We start from the raw sequence: 19,555 nt of genomic DNA, 5'->3' as shown, positions 1-19,555 counted from the left end.
CTATCACTGAGGGGGGGTGACAGGCACTGCTGGCTATGTGATTGATGCAGTGCGTCTGACAGTGTAAGCTGGAGAGGAAGCTGAAGAATCTATCTCTATCTGTCTTTCTATCTATGGCTCGTATAAGTTCAACATCTCCCTGTATATAATTGCACACTATACATGCAATTAAAAAATGCATAAAAAAACACTTGTGGTTTTTAATAGTGTGCAGTTTCTTAAAAATCATTTCTGGTCTTTTAATACAGCATGCAGTTTTTATTATGTGTTTTTCTTAATTATGGTTCAAAAGTACAACAAAAAAAACATGACCGCACCCTAAGGCTGCTCTCATACCTGCGTTCAGAAAACACTGCTCAAAATCGTGGCATTTACTGCAATTTCAAGCTGCATTTTTGAATGTATGATACAGAGTTTGACAGTGCTTTTTAATGCACCCCATCATTGTGATGGGTGAGATGTGTTAAACACGGAAATAGAAAAACAGAACAGACAGCTATCAAAAGTCGCGGTGATAGAAACACCACGTTCGAGATCAAGTCTGAGAAACCCCATTAAAATCAATGGGAGCGTCGTACCGCGGTTAACAGGGCGCTCAGGATGCCATGCTAATAGCAGTAAAAAGCGGGGCTTGTGTAGTGCGGGAAATGAGTCCTGTTTGGAAAGAGTACACCAAGGGGCTAGATCATATATAGAAATTCGTTTTACAGCTGTATGCAGCACGATTTTAATTAAATAAGCCAGCAAAATTATACTTGCAACTGACTGTAAGTATCTTTTTTTCCCTTTTTTTTAATAAATTCAAAATTGAAGGGGGGTTGGAGGGGGTGACAAAAAAAATTCTGCACCGGATAGCACCTGTACTTGCTACACCACTGGGAGTATCAACAGCTATGTGTAAATTTCTGGGGCAGAACTGCAGTTGTCACTTGGACTCCTTTTATAGACCTATTTAATGATCTACTTTTCTGCTATCTGCATACTAAATTAATATATTTTGTTTCAGGCAGCGCTGATCCAGGACCAGTACCAGATGGTGTAATTCGGCTTTACGGCATGAGATTCTGTCCTTATGTCCAAAGAGCTCGGCTTGTTTTGATTTTCAAAGAAATCAAGTAGGCTCCTTATTTTGTAAATGTTCTAAACTACAAGTCAACTCTTCTAATTGCTGTAAAGCTGTTACAATACTCTGTGACCTCAAGGTGCAAGAAAATAGTGATGGAGAAACTAAAACTTCTAAGTTTTATGGGGTCTTAGTTTTTTAGTATATTCTATTCTGCCTTCACGGTGACCCATTACTTAGGTACTGGACTGAGGAAGGTGCCAGTCCAGCATTGAAACATGTTGCCGGGCAAAGCCTTTTGAACTATAGTCTCTGGCCTCCTTGACACCTTTTAACCAGCAGCACCAATCTTCTTCTCTTTATTCCTTCTGCATCCCTCTCAGTGACCCCCTTAGAAGCATTATTGGTTTTCCTTTACCCACTGTTTCTCTTCTTCTGTCCAGACATGAAGTCGTCAACATTAACCTAAAGAACAAGCCGGACTGGCTATTTGAGAAACATCCTTTGGGATTGGTGCCTTCTTTAGAAACCCCTGATGGTAAAATTATCTACGACTCTCCAATAGTCTGTGATTACCTGGATGAAGCCTATCCTGGGAATAAACTGACCCCGGAAGATCCCTATGAAAAAGCACAACAGAAGATGCTTTTGGAACATTTCAATACGGTAAGAACTTTGGAGATTTTGAGGGAGTATGAAGTATATTAGGTAAACTTACCAGTCAGACTTTTGTGTCAGGAACTGCAAAGTGCGTATTTTTTGACAGTGGTGGTCACAGGCTACTTGGTCATCTATCATTTTTAAGCACTAGTGTCCTTAGAACTTGGCTTTCTTGATGCAGTCTCAGGCACAACATAGCGACCTCCTAACTAGCCATTTCTTCAGATTGCTCAAAGAAAGATTGTTGGAGAAGGCTACAACTTTGGGGTACTTTGTTGGACATTCTTAGTTGTGTCACTAAAAGAGTCTGCCATTTAAAATCAAACAGGAGACATTCCATTGTGCAAAAGAGATAAAAAATTGGATCATTAAGCAATGGAAAAACATTACCTGGTTAGATTAATCAAGATTTCTATATGGATGCTGATGGGAGGGTCAGAATTTGGCAAAACCAGCATGAATCTATGAACTCTTCCTGTCAGATGTCAATAATTCAAGCTTGTGGAGGTGGAGTAATGGTGTGGGGAATGTTTTCTTGACGCATTCTGAGTCCTATCATACTTGTGGATGGATGACCTGATGATTTGCTGAGGTTCTGAAGGCCAAAGGAAGTCCCACACTCTACTAAATGAATGTCTATAATATAGTGGTCATTCAGTGTGTATAAAGGCCAATTGACCGGTATTTCATTAATTTTATGACGTAACCTATATGTTTCTATCAATAAAGTTGCCTAAAATGGTGCCCAAATACTGTTTAACTGTTTAGACTAAAACTGTTCTTATGTGTGTAATCATAGTATAACTGTATGTTTTACTTCAGATTACAACTGTATTGTACACGATTCTTTTCGCCAAGAATAAAAATGAAGATATCACTGACTTGAAGAAAAGTTTTTTTGAGAAATTCAAAAAGCTTGAAGAGGTAATTCAATGTTATAATTGTTAAGCTAGAGATTTCTTTAAAATTTCTGTTCCATCTATGCACTACATTGAAAAGTAGGACAGAAGAAAAAGTTTCCACTTGAAAAATTAGTCCTGTCTTTCAAGACTTTCCCTGTGTCACACAATATCGCAATATCGCCACGAGAAAACGCAGCGATATCGCACAGAACTCAGCTATGATATCGCTGTGATTTTTCTCGTGGCAATATCACTGTTGCCCCATGTGAAAGAGGCCTTATAAAAATGTTGCACAACACTGGGCCCAGGACAGAGCCTTGTGGTACCCCACTTGATACATTCTTCCACTTGGATGAGCAGCTATTTATGACCATTCTTTGAGTGCGATCACTCAGCCAGTTGTGAATCCACCTAACAGTTGCCTTGTCAATCCCAAATTTTGTCATTTTTCAATAAGAATGGTATGAGATACTTTGTCAAATGCTTTGCTGAAGTCAAGATATACTAGATCTGCCGCATCTTCCTGATCAACCCAGTCAGTAATTCTGTCATTGAAGGAAATTAGATTAGTCTGGCATGACTTGTTTGTTACAAACCGATGCTGGCTCTGGTTAATTACTCGATTCTCATCCAAGTATTTGCATATATGCTGTTTAATAATTTGGTCAAAGATCTTTCCTGTTATGGAAGTCAGGCTCACAGGCCTGTAGTTTCCTGGATCCACCTTCTTCCCTTTTTTGAAGATGGGGACAACACTTGCCCCTTTTCAATTTTCTGGAACTTCTCGTTTTCTCCAGGATTTTTCAAAAATTATGGTGAGTGGTTCAGCAATTACCTCTGCTTACTTCCTAGGATATAATTCATGTCTACCTGGAGACTTGAATTCATTTGAGGGCTTATTCACACAGAGACCTACGTGTGCAAAAATCACGTGTGTAAAAAAACTTGCGGCTATTAGCACCAATGGTTTCCTATGGGTATGTCCAGATGTTTTTTGCCATCTAAAATATCTTCATCTGAACATTTCCATAGGAAACCATTGGTTCTAATAGCCGTGAGTTTTTTGCGCACGTAGTTTCCCCGTGTGAAAGAAGCCTAAGTTAGCTGAGTACCCCCTCACAATCTCTCTGCTTATTGATAGCCTGCAATCTTTTATTCCCCCAATAGCACGGGGAAGATCAGTTGATGATACATTTACTTTGTAAGAGAAAACATACATGAAATAGGAATTTAAAAGTTCGTCAACATTTTTAACTAATTCTCCATTTTCATCCTGAAAACATCCTTTAGCATCTTTGACTTTTTCTTTGCTTTCGGCATACCACAAAAGCCTTTTTATTGCTTTTGGCCTCTGTTGCAAGCCTCAGGTCAATATTGGCTTTAGTTTTTCTGACACTTGCCCTACAGTTTCTGTAGACCGCATTATATTCTTCTTTCCATTTGCTAAACAGATTTTTCTTCCTTTTTAGCATGTATGTAACTTTTGTGTTCATCCATCCTGGTCTCTTTAAATGTTTCTCATTCTTCCTTCTTTTAGGGATTGTTAGCGATTGTGTTTTGAGAATCTCATTTTGCAATATTTCCCAACCTCCTTGGACATTTCTGTCCTTAAGAGCATCCATCCAATAGTTTGTGGCTTATTCCAGGAAACTTTTCTGTTCCAGAGGCCCCTCAAAAAAATAGTTTTATGAGGTCACATCAGGAGATTGCAATGACCAAAAGTGCTCAGATCTGAATCATGGTCACGTTGGAGGTCTGGCAGGTCACCCCATCCTGTTGAAAGTAGACAGTGGTAATTTCCTCGTTGTCCGATTGATTTACAAACACATAGACAATCTTCACATACGCTGCAGTGGTCACAGTACTGTCAAAATAGAACGGGCCAATACGTGTTGCTGTGATTTCACACTCTAAAGGTCAATTTTTCGGGATGAAGCGGGTCTCATGGATTTTATGAGGATTTTCAGCTGCCCGCATCCGCATTTATTGAGAGTTTACATAGCCGGTTAAGTGAAACATTCCTTGGCTGTAAACCGCATGACATCAAGAATATTCAGATTGTCAGTGCCAAATGCTTCAAACCAATGGCAGTACAAAAGGTGTTTGTTTTCATTTCAATTCATGCACCACAGTCACTCGTTATGCGTGAAGATGAGCTCTGCTGGGCCACTCTGTATAAAGACTTTCTATGAGAAGCCAACAATCTGCTTTTTAATGTTCTGCGCCTCTTCTTGCAGCATTGTTGGCGTGCTATCACCTCCATCTCCAACAACATTCCTGTTATCAGTTTCCATATCAATTTCTGAATACAAAACTAGGCTGGTGGTTTTCTGTTTTTGGATTTCTTTGCAAATTCAATTTTCTGGTTTTAATTGATGCTGTTCAAGTGGCTGCACACAACGAACACACGCTGTTACACAGTATAGTGAGACATGGACAGCACAGGCTCCCATTCACTACGCGACTAACGTAAAACATGGCTGTCGGGATGGCATGGTGTGCTGAGCGAGACAGCCAGACTAGCTGTTCTGTTTCCATTGCCAGTGACTGCGCCCATTTGGATGGCGGCAGTAGGGTTAAGGAGCACTTGATGAACATCTTATGATTCTCATTGAGTAAGGTATGTTTTGACCAAACTTCATTAAAATGTGGTGTTCATTAGTTTTGGAGTTATTATAACTGATTTTCTTGACTTCCAGTGAGTGGGACCCCCTATATAATGAAAAGTAATACAATTTATACAAACTTGTCAATGTCATGTTTGTTTTCTGTAATTGTATCCATATCTTGTGTTACGGGTGTGGGTGTTCAATTACCTGTTGGGTTCTGGGTGTAGTGGCACTAATGTGGACACTAAAATGTCTTAAGGTGGTAGTTATAGGTATCTTGGACGAAAACCATGGTGGGACCCCAACAGACCTCACTGTAAGTCATTGGTGTCCATTGGGCATTGTTGGGAGTGGTCATACGATAGATCCGCAACATTGTCATGGTATCCATTATAAACAGAAGCCATGACACGTATGTGAATTGAATTTCTAAAGCATTGTATTCATTTTTTTATATCTGCAACACCAATTTTCTTTTCACTTTATAACAATTTCTCTTCCAACTTTTTACTCCTATTTACAGGAACTGATCAAGAAGAACACCCCTTACTTTGGAGGAAAATCCATTTCTATGATAGATTACATGTTGTGGCCCTGGTTTGAACGGCTCCATATGTCTGATGTCACAGAGTAAGAGCTAGAATATCTCTTTGCTATGATATTTATACCACATCCTGTGTATTGTTATGGCATAATACACTAAATGGCTACTGTGTTAGAGATGCCCATCTAGTAGTGCTTTGGGCCGTTCTTGGCCTTCAGAACTGCAGCAATTCATTGTGGCATCCATGCAAATGTATCAGAGGTTCCAGAGTGTCACAAGAAAACATTCCCTACACCATTACTCCACCTCCAACAGCCTGTTCTGTTGACACATTTTGACCTTCCCGGTATGGTGCAATAGAAATCTGGATTCCTTTCTTTTGTCCGGCAGAGTCTCATCTTTCTCTTTCGCTTAAACATTAGAGATGAGCGAACGTGTTCTTCCGAGCTTGATATTCGTGCGAATATTAGGGTGTTCGGGATGTTCGTTATTCGTAACGAACACCATGCGGTGTTCTGGTTACTTTCACTTCCTTCCCTGAGACGTTAGCGCGCTTTTTTTGGCCAATTGAAAGACAGGGAAGGCATTACAACTTCCCCCTGTGACGTTCAAGCCCTATACCACCCCCCTGCTGTGAGTGGCTGGGAAGATCAGGTGTCACCCGAACATAAAAGTCGGCCCCTCCCGCGGTTCGCCTCAGATGCCCTGTGAGTTAGTGAGGGACAGTGCTGTTTGTACCGGAGCTGCTGTAGGGAAAGAATTGGTAGTTAGTGTAGGCTTCAAGACCCCCCAAAGGTCCTTATTAGGGCCACTGATAGCTGTGTGTTGGCTGCTGTTAGCAGTGCCATTTTTTTTTTCTCAAAATCGGCTCTGCAGAGCGTTGCACCCGGCATTAGGGACAGAAGTGCTGCATAGGCAGGGAGAGTGTTAGGAGTGAGTGTAGCCTTCAAGAACCTCAACGGTCCTTTCTAGGGCCATATTTATCCGTGTGCAGTACTGTCCAGGCTGCTGTTAGCTGTGCTGCATTTTTTTTTGCTTCTCAAAATCGCCTCTGCAGAGCATTCCACCCTCCATTGATACTGCAGGGAAAGAATTGTATAGGCAGGGCCACAACACAGTTATTATTCATTGAATATACGCAGTGCTGCCTTTTGCTTGTAAAACAAGTGAAAATAATTCTATTTGTCCTGCCTCTGTCCGTCCTAACGCCGGTGGACACGTGTCGGCTGCGTGTGCAACCTGTAAAAATCATACGCACCCAGCTACGTTTTACTCCTGGCTTCGCCATTTGCTTTCCTTAATTGGGAAAAAAAATACCTGCTCTGCCACAGTTAATAACTCTGCTACCCTCACGTTCTGTGACACATTAGCAGGAAAACAGCACAGTTATTAAACTTCTCATGTTCATAGAATATACGCAGTGCTGCCTTTTGGTGCAAAAAAACGGAAAATAATTCTATTTGTCCTGCCTCTGTCCGTCCTAACACCGGTGGACACATGTCGGCTGCGTGTGCAACCTGTAAAAATCATACGCACCCAGCTACGTTTTACTCCTGGCTTCGCCATTTGCTTTCCTTAATTGGGAAAAAAAATACCTGCTCTGCCACAGTTAATAACTCTGCTACCCTCACGTTCTGTGACACATTAGCAGGAAAACAGCACAGTTATTGAACTTCTCATGTTCATAGAATATACGCAGTGCTGCCTTTTGGTGCAAAAAAACGGAAAATAATTCTATTTGTCCTGCCTCTGTCCGTACTAACGCCGGTGGACACGTGTCGGCTGCGTGTGCAACCTGTAAAAATCATACGCACCCAGCTACGTTTTACTCCTGGCTTCGCCATTTGCTTTCCTTAATTGGGAAAAAAAATACCTGCTCTGCCACAGTTAATAACTCTGCTACCCTCACGTTCTGTGACACATTAGCAGGAAAACAGCACAGTTATTAAACTTCTCATGTTCATAGAATATACGCAGTGCTGCCTTTTGGTGCAAAAAAATGGAAAATAATTCTATTTGTCCTGCCTCTGTCCGTCCTAACACCGGTGGACACATGTCGGCTGCGTGTGCAACCTGTAAAAATCATACGCACCCAGCTACGTTTTACTCCTGGCTTCGCCATTTGCTTTCCTTAATTGGGAAAAAAAATACCTGCTCTGCCACAGTTAATAACTCTGCTACCCTCACGTTCTGTGACACATTAGCAGGAAAACAGCACAGTTATTGAACTTCTCATGTTCATAGAATATACGCAGTGCTGCCTTTTGGTGCAAAAAAACGGAAAATAATTCTATTTGTCCTGCCTCTGTCCGTACTAACGCCGGTGGACACGTGTCGGCTGCGTGTGCAACCTGTAAAAATCATACGCACCCAGCTACGTTTTACTCCTGGCTTCGCCATTTGCTTTCCTTAATTGGGAAAAAAAATACCTGCTCTGCCACAGTTAATAACTCTGCTACCCTCACGTTCTGTGACACATTAGCAGGAAAACAGCACAGTTATTGAACTTCTCATGTTCATAGAATATACGCAGTGCTGCCTGTTGGTGCAAAAAAACGGAAAATAATTCTATTTGTCCTGCCTCTGTCCGTACTAACGCCGGTGGACACGTGTCGGCTGCGTGTGCAACCTGTAAAAATCATACGCACCCAGCTACGTTTTACTCCTGGCTTCGCCATTTGCTTTCCTTAATTGGGAAAAAAAATACCTGCTCTGCCACAGTTAATAACTCTGCAACCCTCACGTTCTGTGACACATTAGCAGGAAAACAGCACAGTTATTAAACTTCTCATGTTCATAGAATATACGCAGTGCTGCCTTTTGGTGCAAAAAAACGGAAAATAATTCTATTTGTCCTGCCTCTGTCCGTCCTAACGCCGGTGGACACGTGTCGGCTGCGTGTGCAACCTGTAAAAATCATACGCACCCAGCTACGTTTTACTCCTGGCTTCGCCATTTGCTTTCCTTAATTGGGAAAAAAAATACCTGCTCTGCCACAGTTAATAACTCTGCTACCCTCACGTTCTGTGACACATTAGCAGGAAAACAGCACAGTTATTAAACTTAGATTATTCATTCACTAGAGGCAGTGGGGCCTTTCGTTTTCAAAAAAGGGAAAAAATTATATTTGGCCTGCAGTCTTGCGCCAATTTATTAGCTGCCTGTGAAATCAAATCACTGGTAATACAGCATGCTGAGGGGTAGGGGTAGGCCTAGAGGACGTGGACGCGGCCGAGGACGCGGAGGGCCAAGTCAGGGTGTGGGCACAGGCCAAGCTCCTGATCCAGGTGTGTCGCAGCCGACTGCTGCGCGATTAGGAGAGAGGCACGTTTCTGGTGTCCCCACATTCATCGCCCAATTAATGGGTCCACGCGGGAGACGGTTATTAGAAAATGAGCAGTGTGAGCAGGTCCTGTCCTGGATGGCAGAAAGTGCTTCGAGCAACCTATCGTCTACCCGCAGTTCTGCGCCGTCCACTGCTGCCAATCCGAATCCTCTGTCTGCTGCTCCTCCTTCCTCCCAGCCTCCTCACTCCACTACAATAACACCTGCTCAGGAGCGGGAACACTCCCAGGAACTGTTCTCGGGCCCCTGCTTAGATTGGGCAGCAGCGGTTCCTCTCCCACCAGAGGAGTTTATCGTCACTGATGCCCAACCATTCGAAAGTTCCCGGGGTCCGGGGGAAGAGGCTGGGGACTTCCGCCAACTGTCTCAACAACTTTCTGTGGGTGAGGAGGACGATGACGATCAGACACAGTTGTCTTGCAGTGAGGTAGTAGTAAGGGCAGTAAGTCCGAGGGAGCAGCGCACAGAGGATTCGGAGGAAGAGCAGCAGGACGATGAGGTGACTGACCCCACCTGGTGTGCAACGCTTACTCAGGAGGACAGGTCTTCAGAGGGGGAGTCAAGGGCATCAGCAGGGCAGGTTGCAAGAGGCAGTGCGGTGGCCAGGGGTAGAGGCAGGGCCAGACCGAATAATCCACCAAGTGTTTCCCAAAGCGCCCCCTCGCGCCATGCCACCCTGCAGAGGCCGAGGTGCTCTAAGGTCTGGCAGTTTTTCACAGAGACGCCTGACGACCGACGAACAGTGGTGTGCAACCTTTGTCGCGCAAAGCTCAGCCGGGGAGCCAACATCAACAGCCTCACCACCACCACCATGCGCAGACATATGATGGCCAAGCACCCCGCAAGGTGGGACGAAGGCCGTTCAGCGCCTCCGGTTTGCACCCCTGCCTCTCCCCCTGTGCCCCAACCTGCCACTGAGATGCAACCCCCCTCTCAGGACACAGGCACTACCGTCTCCTGGCCTGCACCCACACCCTCACCTCCGCTGTCCTCGGCCCCATCCAGCAGTGTAGTTCAGCGCACCGTCCAGCCGTCGCTTGCGCAACTGTTGGAGCGCAAGCGCAAGTACGCTGCCACGCACCCGCACGCTCAAACGTTAACCGTCCGCATAGCAAAATTCATCAGCCTTGAGATGCTGCCGTATAGGGTTGTGGAAACGGAGTCCTTCAAAAGTATCATGGAGGCGGCGGCCCCGCGCTACTCAGTTCCCAGTCGCCACTACTTTTCCCGATGTGCCGTCCCAGCCCTGCACGACCACGTCTCCCGCAACATTGTACGCGCCCTCACCAACGCGGTTACTGCCACGGTCCACTTAACTACGGACACGTGGACAAGCACAGGCGGGCAGGGCCACTACATCTCCCTGACGGCACATTGGGTGAATTTAGTGGAGGCTGGGACAGAGTCAGAGCCTGGGACCGCTCATGTCCTACCCACCCCCAGAATTGCGGGCCCCAGCTCGGTGGTGGTATCTGCGGTGGTGTATGCTTCCTCCACTAAAGCACCCTCCTCCTCCTCCTCCTCCTCCTCTGTCTCGCAATCAAGATGTGTTAGCAGCAGCATGTCGCCAGCAGTCGGTGTCGCGCGGTGTGGCAGCACAGCGGTGGGCAAGTGTCAGCAGGCCGTGCTGAAACTACTCAGCTTAGGCGATAAGAGGCACACGGCCCACGAACTGCTGCAGGGTCTGACACAGCAGACCGACCGCTGGCTTGCGCCGCTGAGCCTCCAACCGGGCATGGTCGTGTGTGACAACGGCCGTAACCTGGTGGCGGCTCTGCAGCTCGGCAGCCTCACGCACGTGCCATGCCTGGCCCACGTCTTTAATTTGGTGGTTCAGCGGTTTCTGAAAAGCTACCCACGCTTGTCAGACCTGCTCGTAAAGGCGCGCCGGCTCTGCGCACATTTTCGCAAGTCCCACACGGACGCTGCCACCCTGCGCACCCTGCAACATCACTTTAAGCTGCCAGTGCACCGACTGCTGTGCGACGTGCCCACACGGTGGAACTCTACGCTCCACATGTTGGCCAGGCTCTATGAACAACGTAGAGCTATAGTCGAATACCAACTCCAACATGGGCGGCGCAGTGGGAGTCAGCCTCCTCAATTCCTTTCAGAAGAGTGGGCCTGGTTGGCAGACATCTGCCATGTCCTTGGTAATTTTGAGGAGTCTACCCAGGTGGTGAGCGGCGATGCTACAATCATTAGCGTCACCATTCCTCTGCTATGCATCTTGAGAAATTCCCTGCAAACCATAAAGGCAGCTGCTTTGCGCTCGGAAACGGGGGCGGGGGAAGACAGTATGCCGCTGGATAGTCAGGGCACCCTCCTGTCTATTTCTCAGCGCGTACAGGAGGAGGAGCATGAGGAGGATGAGGAGGAGGGGGAAGAGACAGCTTGGGCCGCTGCTGACGGTACACCGGCTGATTGCCTGTCATCCTTTCAGCGTGTATGGCCTGAGGAGGAGGAGGAGGAGAAGGAGGATCCTGAAAGTGATCTTCCTAGTGAAGACAGCCATGTGTTGCGTACAGGTACCCTGGCACACATGGCTGACTTCATGTTAGGATGCCTTTCTCGTGACCCTCGCGTTGCACGCATTCTGGCCACGACGGATTACTGGGTGTACACACTGCTCGATCCACGGTATAAGGAGAACCTGCCCACTCTGATTCCCGAAGAGGAAAGGGGTTCGAGAGTGTTGCTATACCACAGGACCCTTGCGGACAAGCTGATGGTAAAATTCCCAGCCGACAGCGCTAGTGGCAGAAGGCGCAGTACCGAGGGCAAGGTAGCAGGGGATGTGCGTAGATCGAGCAGCATGTACATCCCAGGCAGTGCAACAGTCTTTAAGGGCCTGGCCAGCTTTATGGCTCCCCACCAAGACTGTGTCACCGCTCCCCAGTCACGGCTGAGTCGGCGGGAGCACTGTAAAAGGATGGTGAGGGAGTACGTAGCGGATCGCACGACCATCCTTGGTGACGCCTCTGCCCCCTACAACTACTGGGCGTCGAAGCTGGACACGTGGCCTGAACTAGCGCTGTATGCCCTGGAGGTGCTTGCTTGTCCTGCGGCTAGCGTCTTGTCGGAGAGGGTGTTTAGTGCGGCTGGGGGAATCATCACAGATAAGCGTAGCCGCTTGTCAACCGACAGTGCCGACAGGCTAACACTCATCAAGATGAACAAAGCCTGGATTTCGCCAGACTTCTGTTCTCCACCAGCGGACAGCAGCGATACGTAAGCAATACGTAGGCTGCACCCGCGGATGGAAGCTACGTTCTCTCTCACCATCCAAAACGGGGACATTTCTGCTTCATCAATCTGTGTCTAATATTCCTCCTCCTCCTCCTGCTCCTCCTCCTGAAACCTCACGTAATCACGCTGAACGGGCAATTTTTCTTAGGGCCACAAGGCTCACTCAAATAATTTTTCTGAACAATTTTTATAAGTTTCAATGCGCTTAAAAGCGTTGGAACTTTAACTTGAACCAATTTTTCGTTACACTGGGCTGCCTCCAGGCCTAGTTACCACTTAAGCCACATTATCCAAAGCGATTAATGGGTTTCACCTGCCCTCTTGGCTGGCCATGGCCAATTTTTGGGATGTACATTAGTACTGTTGATACAGCAATTTTTGTGGGCCCTCGCCTACAGTGCAATCAAATTAATTTTTAGCCCACCTGCATTACAGCTGACGTTACATCCGCTGTGTTGGGCAATGCAATGGGATATTTTTATGTACCGCCGGTGGGTTCCAGGGAGCCACCCATGCTGTAGGTGCACACAGAGTTTTTAATACATCTGTCCACTTGTAAAGAACCCCAGTCTGACTGGGGCATGCAGTGTGGGCCGAAGCCCACCTGCATTATGCACGACATTACTACCTCAGCTGTGTTGGGCAATGCAATGGGATATTTCTATGTACCGCCGGTGGCTTCCTGGCACCCACCCATGCTGTGGGTCCACAGGGAATTATAAATGCATCTGTTTCCACTTATAAAGAAACCCAGTCTGACTGGGGCATGCAGTGTGGGCCGAAACCCACCTGCATTAACCCTTTCCAGTCCACTGTGTGACCTGTGAAGACATTAGGGTTTAAGGCTGTACAGCTCCGTTGTTGGTAGACGTCCGTCGGGGTTCTCTTACTGTATATTGCCAGCCTCTCTGCTGTCGGAGCCTATCCTACGTGTCAGCTCATGCAGTACTGGCTTTAGCCAGCATATAGCGCCGTTGTATAACGGCAGAAAAAGAGTAAGCCCCCTAGGAAAACCATATACAAATTGGATTGGAAAGGGTTAAGCACAACATTACTACCTCAGCTGTGTTGGGCAATGCAATGGGATATTTTTATGTACCGCCGGTGGGTTCCAGGGAGCCACCCATGCTGTCGGTGCACACGGAGTTTTTAATACATCTGTACACTTCTAAAGAACCCCAGTCTGACTGGGGCATGCAGTGTGGGCCGAAGCCCACCTGTATTACGCACGACATTACTACCTCAGCTGTGTTGGGCAATGCAATGGGATATTTCTATGTACCGCCGGTGGCTTCCTGGCACCCACCCAGGCAGTGGGTCCACAGGGAGTTTAACCTACATGTGTCCACTTCTAAAGAACACCAGTCTGACTGGGGCATGCAGTGTGGGCCGATGCCCACCTGCATTATGCACGACATTACTACCTCAGCTGTGTTGGGCAATGCAATGGGATATTTTTGTGTACCGCCGGTGGGTTCCAGGGAGCCACCCATGCTGTAGGTGCACACGGAGTTTTTAACACATCTGTACACTTGTAAAGAACCCCAGTCTGACTGGGGCATGCAATGTGGGCCGAAGCCCACCTGTATTACGCACGACATTACTACCTCAGCTGTGTTGGGCAATGCAATGGGATATTTCTATGTACCGCCGGTGGCTTCCTGGCACCCACCCATGCTGTCGGTCCACAGGGACTTCACAATAGGGAATTGTACCTGCCTGTGTCTATGAATTAAAAAGCCCGGTCTGACTGGGGCATGCAGACACCTTGACAGAATGAATAGTGTGTGGCACATAGGTTCCCCATTGCTATGCCTACGTGTGCAGCTCCTGATGGCGGTGGCACAGGATTCTATTTCTCATTGCTTCTGTACAGCATTGTGGGCTATCGCCCCGCCACTTTTAAAGAGGGTCGCTGCCTAGCCGTGCCAACCCTCTGCAGTGTGTGCCTGCGGTTCCTCCTCATGGCTGACGCACTTCTAAATAGACATGAGGGTGGTGTGGCATGAGGGCAGCTGAAGGCTGCGCAGGGACACTTTGGTGTGCGCTGTGGGGGGGAGGGGGGGCGGTTGGTCAGCATGTAACCCAGGAGAAGTGGCAGCGGAGTGTCATCCAGGCAGTGATTGTGCTTTGTTGTAGCTAGTGTGGTGCTTAGCAAAGGTATGCCATGCTAATGAGGGCTTTTCAGAAGTAAAAGTTGTTGGGAGGGGGGGGGGGGCCCACTCTTGCCGGTATTGTGGCTTAATAGTGGGACCTGTGAACTTGAGATGCAGCCCAACATGTAGCCCCTCGCCTGCCCTATCCGTTTCTGTGTCATTCCCATCACTTTCTTGAATTGCCCAGATTTTCACACATGAAAACCTTAGCGAGCATCGGCGAAATACAAAAATGCTCGGGTCGCCCATTGACTTCAATGGGGTTCGTTGTTCGAAACGAACCCTCGAGCATCGCGGGAAGTTCGTTCCGAATAACGAACACCCGAACATTTTGGTGTTCGCTCATCTCTATTAAACATCAGTGGCACTCTAACTGCTTGTCTGCTATTATAGCCCATCTGTGCTAAGAATCAGCAAGTGGAGGACCTGGACATGTTAGTTAGATCTGTAGTGCTGTTTTCAGGCTGTGATTTGTTTGACTGTTCACCGTGTGTTCATCAGAACAATTCTTGACATCCTCCGTTGACCACTTTTGTTGACGTGTGGTTTACATATAAATAATAATAATCTTTATTTGTGTAGCGCCAACTTATTCTGCAGGGCCTTCAAGGCACCTGGGGAACGCAAACTATATGAAAATGACAGAAATTACAAAAGTTACATGTGGTATTCAACCATTTGGAGACAAAGGGGGTGATACAGAAGGTACAGGGACAGGCGGTGGAGCAAGAGGGAACACAGCAATGTGACATACAGATTTGGGGACACAAATGGGGTGGGGGTAGTACAGGAAATGTGGGGCAGGAAGTGTACATGAAAGGCAAAATTGGAAAGCCATAGTGAGGGGCAGTGGGCATATTATGGGGATTGGGGCTAGATCAGGAGGTTTGGCATGCTTATGTGAAGAGGTGCATCTTTAAGGCGTGTGTGAAGTTCTGTGCGTCAGGGATTGTCCGGATGTTTTGGGGTATGGCGCTCCAGAGGATTGATGCTGCTCTAGACAAGTCCTGGAGGTGAGCATGTGAGGTTCGTATTAGAGGGGTGTTTAGTCTGAGCGTGTTAGCAGAGCGGAGCGCACGGGCTGGGTGATATATGGACAGGAGGAAAGCGATGTACGGTGGCGCGGCACCATTGAGAGCTTTGTGGGTGAGGGTGATGAGTTTGAATTGAGTTCTGTAGTGGATGGGCAGCCAATGCAGCTACTCGCATAGTGCAGAGGCGTCTGAGAAGCGGCTTGATGGGAAGATGAGTCTAAGTGCCGCGTTTAGTATGGATTGGAAATGGGAGAATCTTGTGCGAGGAAGGCTAATGAGCAGCGCATTGCAGTAGTCAAGTCGGGAATGGATGAGGGCGACAACGAGTGTCTTTAGCATGTCCGTGGTCAGGAACGGTCAGATTTTAGCAATATTCCTGAGGTGCTGGTGGCCTTTTCGGGACCGAAATTGGATATAGATTGGTGTTTTTTCATGAGCATACCATTCTCAGTATACTTTACACACTGTTACATGATAAAATCCCACAAGTTTGGCTGTGAATTTCTGCCCCAGCTAGTGTAGCACTGATGACCAGACTTCATTCAAAGATAGTCAGTTCGCTTGGTTTTCCCAGTCTAATGTGCATTCACACTTAAATGGATCCATGGAAAATATTGCTATCTTGTTTTTATGCTACACTCTGGGGTTACAGCTCTAATTTCCATACAAAGGAAATCCAATCATGATGGGGCCTGGGGCTCTAATAAAGTGCCCATTCAATGTATAAATTAACCTGCTGCTATTGGGCAATAAGCAAAATTTAGTAATTTAAGGGAATTTATTGACTAGTATTTCCACCTCCCCTTTGTTGATCCAGAGGAAGGAAGAAAACCTCAATGAGGCAGAAGCCACATTAGCCCATTTGGGGGGAAAAATTCCTTCCCGACTCCAAAATGGCAGTCGAAATAATCCCTGGATCAACATTTGAAAGTACCTAGCTGACTCCAAGACCCGGATCAACAACCCCACTAGTTATTTAATGTCTATATCCTGTAATATCCTAGCACTCCAAAAAGACGTCTAGTCCCCTCTTATCCTCTTAAACTCTTCTATCGTTCCCTCCCCCACATCACCACGTCCTCAGGCAGAGCGTTCCACAGTCTCACTGCTCTAACAGTAAAGAACCCCCTTCTATGTTGGTGATGAAACGTTCTTTCCTCTAGACATAGAGGGCGTCCTCTTGCTTACTGCATTATTATTCAGATGACAATGATGCAGTAGATGATTTTGGGTCTTATATGGGCATGAATACATGCACACTAATTTTTCTTTACTTATTTAGGTACTTGGAGAAGATGCCACGTATCAGAGCTTGGATCAAACTTATGCTGCAGGACCCAGCTGTAAAAGAGACCTTTATTGAGCCAGATGTGTATTCGGGCTTTGTCCCACTATATTTTCAGGACAGTATAGATGCGGCTGATTATGGCCTTGACTAAACTCATCAATAACTGTATGATCTCAGTTTCAATGCCGTTGTCTGTTCCTTAAAGCCTTTAAGACTGTGATTGAAAAAAAAGCTTTTACAGGAAATAAAAAGTTTCCTTCTCTTCAAAATCTTCTGTTGAATCTTTCCTTAAGAAAATGGCATAAACTCAACAAAAAAACAGTTTTTTGAATATCTGCAAGTACAGACCTAACATTCTCAATTCTCCATAAATACAGAACTGCAAAAAAAGGATTCCTTTTTGGCCTAACAGATCTTCACCTTTTAGCTCAATTACTATTACAAGATGGGAACACAATCCTTAAAGAAATGTTTATCACAATGATAAAAAAAATCTGAAATTGGGGATAAGGATTATAAAATCTGTGAAGCAAATTGTATGCAGGGGACATTTTATGTGTTGTGTCGATGAACTTAAAATTTACCTAAAAGACCCCTCTCTAAAATATCTTGGAGCCAAAACCAGGATAGGCTCCAAAATACGGAAGAAATGCAAATCTTTCCATTATACTTTCTCTCTTTAATTTCCACTTCTGGTTTTGGCTTACAAAATATTGATGAAAAATACACCTATGTGAAGGAGCCCTAAAGTGCATTTGGGCCACGCAAACACGCAGCATATTTACATAATTGAAATGCGCTTACGCCCATGTGAACAAGCCCAAACGATAAAGTCAGGACTCTGACTTGGCCATCCCAGGATACAAATCATCTTTTTGAGCCATTATTTAGTTGATGTACTTTTGTGCTTTGAGTCATCGTTTTCATGCATCTGTAGCAGGCCAGATCGAGGAGGAGGGCAGCAAAATGGTAGCAGTAACAGTGGCACGGCTGCTCTTTTCAAATAAAAAAACGCAGCCTGGCTCAGCATTGCAGGGTAGGGTGGGGATACCCCAGTGGGGCGCTATGCCCGGAGTCGGGTGGGGAAAGATGTTGTTTTGTCATAACGCCAGCCCGTATACAGGTAGGGATCTGTTGCAAATAAAAATAATAATTGTAAAAATTGGAGAAAAAAATATAAAACGGGTAGAACCTCTGTGCCACTGGAGCATGTAGTGTGGTACCTCAGTGCAGGTGTTAGGTTGGTGGAAAGGGACTGCAGGACTCGGGTTGCAAAGTAAACAAAAAAATAGCTTTATCTTCCAGAACAGATGGGAGTTCAGATTTATGTACTTCAAACAGTTCACATGAGATGACTTTGAAATAAACAGCTACATTTGCAGGCATTAATCGCTTCTGCATTTTCCTCCAGGATTTGGTACAAGACAACTACATTTGTGCGCTTTGTTTTTCCTTCTAGCTTCTCTCCCTGGTTGTGCCTATGTCTGGGTAACTTAGTTCCTTTCTTTTCCTTAGTTTCTCCTATTCTCCCTTTTCCCTTTGCTGCTCTCTTCTAACAGCTCTTGCCCTTGAGTACTCACACTTGAGATGCTATTTTCTTCCCACCGCACTGGCTGCTCTGCGAGGACTTGGCAAAGGCTTTCACCTTCTCCCCGGTCTCCTTCAGTCTCCACAGAGCTGGCTAGACTGACTTACCTCCACCCACTCCTCACTTTTATACTGCCACACTAGCTCAACCTGTAAAGGGGATCTAAGCTGCCAATCCCAGGCCCTCTCTTCTTGCTAAACCTGGCTAACCAAAAGCCCGGTTGCTGTTAGTTGACCTGTACTCACTAAGGGACTGGAGGAAATTGCCAGCTAATACTAAACAGTGAGGTATGAAACATCATAATAACATGAAAACACTAACTTTATATTGCGTAACAACCAACATGAATTAAACCTTTTGTATAACCACAGAAGTGCAGTAGTACCCAACTCTGGGGTACTACACATCACCCAACGTCTCTTCAGGGCTTTAACAGATGAACATGTTTGCACAGGTTTTTGCACACTTGAATCTAACGCCCATAAAATGTGACAAAGCAAACCGAATTGACTTCACGCAAGAATTTGTGTGCAAGAAAAGATAGGTCCTGCCTTATCTCTCTGCTTCTTACGCAGAAAGCTGCCATAGAATCCTATGGCAGGTTTAAAAAAACCACGGCGATACACCTTAGAATTTACTGCTCTTTCAATTATCACAAGGGAATATAGCATTGGGGTGGACATGATATCTATGCAATCTTGTTAGGATTTTGTAATTTTTTTCTTGTGCAGCACAGGCTTATAGGTAGTTTATGTGTAAAGATAAATGCCTTCTGACAATTGTTCTCTGAAATCATGACTCTCATTTCCTGCTCCCAAGCCTGTTTGAAACTAGGATGCATAGCGTAGGTATCTTGGATAAACAGGCTGTATATCAGGGATACCGCATGTGTTGAAGGGGACTCCTTGGAAAATAGGCTTTCGAATGGTGTGAGGGCTGTTCCAAAACTGTTTCTATGGCCTTGAGTGGTAAGGAAAGAGTGTAGTTGGTAAAACTCCAACCAGGAGAGATTCAGTTGACCAAACTTTGATCTCAATTCTTGAAAGAAAGGCACTAAGGAGCCACCAAGGATATGATGAACCCGAGGATCCTCTCGAGCCTCCCAGCCCAGAAAACA

General features: G+C 45.9%; 1 protein-coding gene across 1 annotated transcript in view; it reads left to right on the top strand.

The window, feature by feature from the left end:
- The window catches only part of LOC136626198 (glutathione S-transferase omega-1-like), a 30,881-nt gene extending 13,768 nt beyond the window's left edge, over positions 1–17,113 (top strand). The window contains exons 3-7 of the mRNA XM_066601034.1: positions 1,007–1,115; positions 1,507–1,729; positions 2,546–2,647; positions 5,758–5,864; positions 16,845–17,113. Coding sequence (XP_066457131.1) covers positions 1,007–1,115; positions 1,507–1,729; positions 2,546–2,647; positions 5,758–5,864; positions 16,845–17,001 — 698 coding nt within the window. The 3' untranslated portion in view covers positions 17,002–17,113. The remainder of the gene's footprint in view (positions 1–1,006; positions 1,116–1,506; positions 1,730–2,545; positions 2,648–5,757; positions 5,865–16,844) is intronic.
- The last annotated feature ends 2,442 nt before the right edge of the window (positions 17,114–19,555 follow it).

Source organism: Eleutherodactylus coqui, chromosome 4, assembly GCF_035609145.1.
Source record: "Eleutherodactylus coqui strain aEleCoq1 chromosome 4, aEleCoq1.hap1, whole genome shotgun sequence".
In the NCBI taxonomy this organism is placed as follows: Eukaryota; Metazoa; Chordata; class Amphibia; order Anura; family Eleutherodactylidae; genus Eleutherodactylus; species Eleutherodactylus coqui.
Note: the sequence above shows the minus strand (reverse complement) of the source record. Positions and strands in the feature narration are given on the sequence as shown.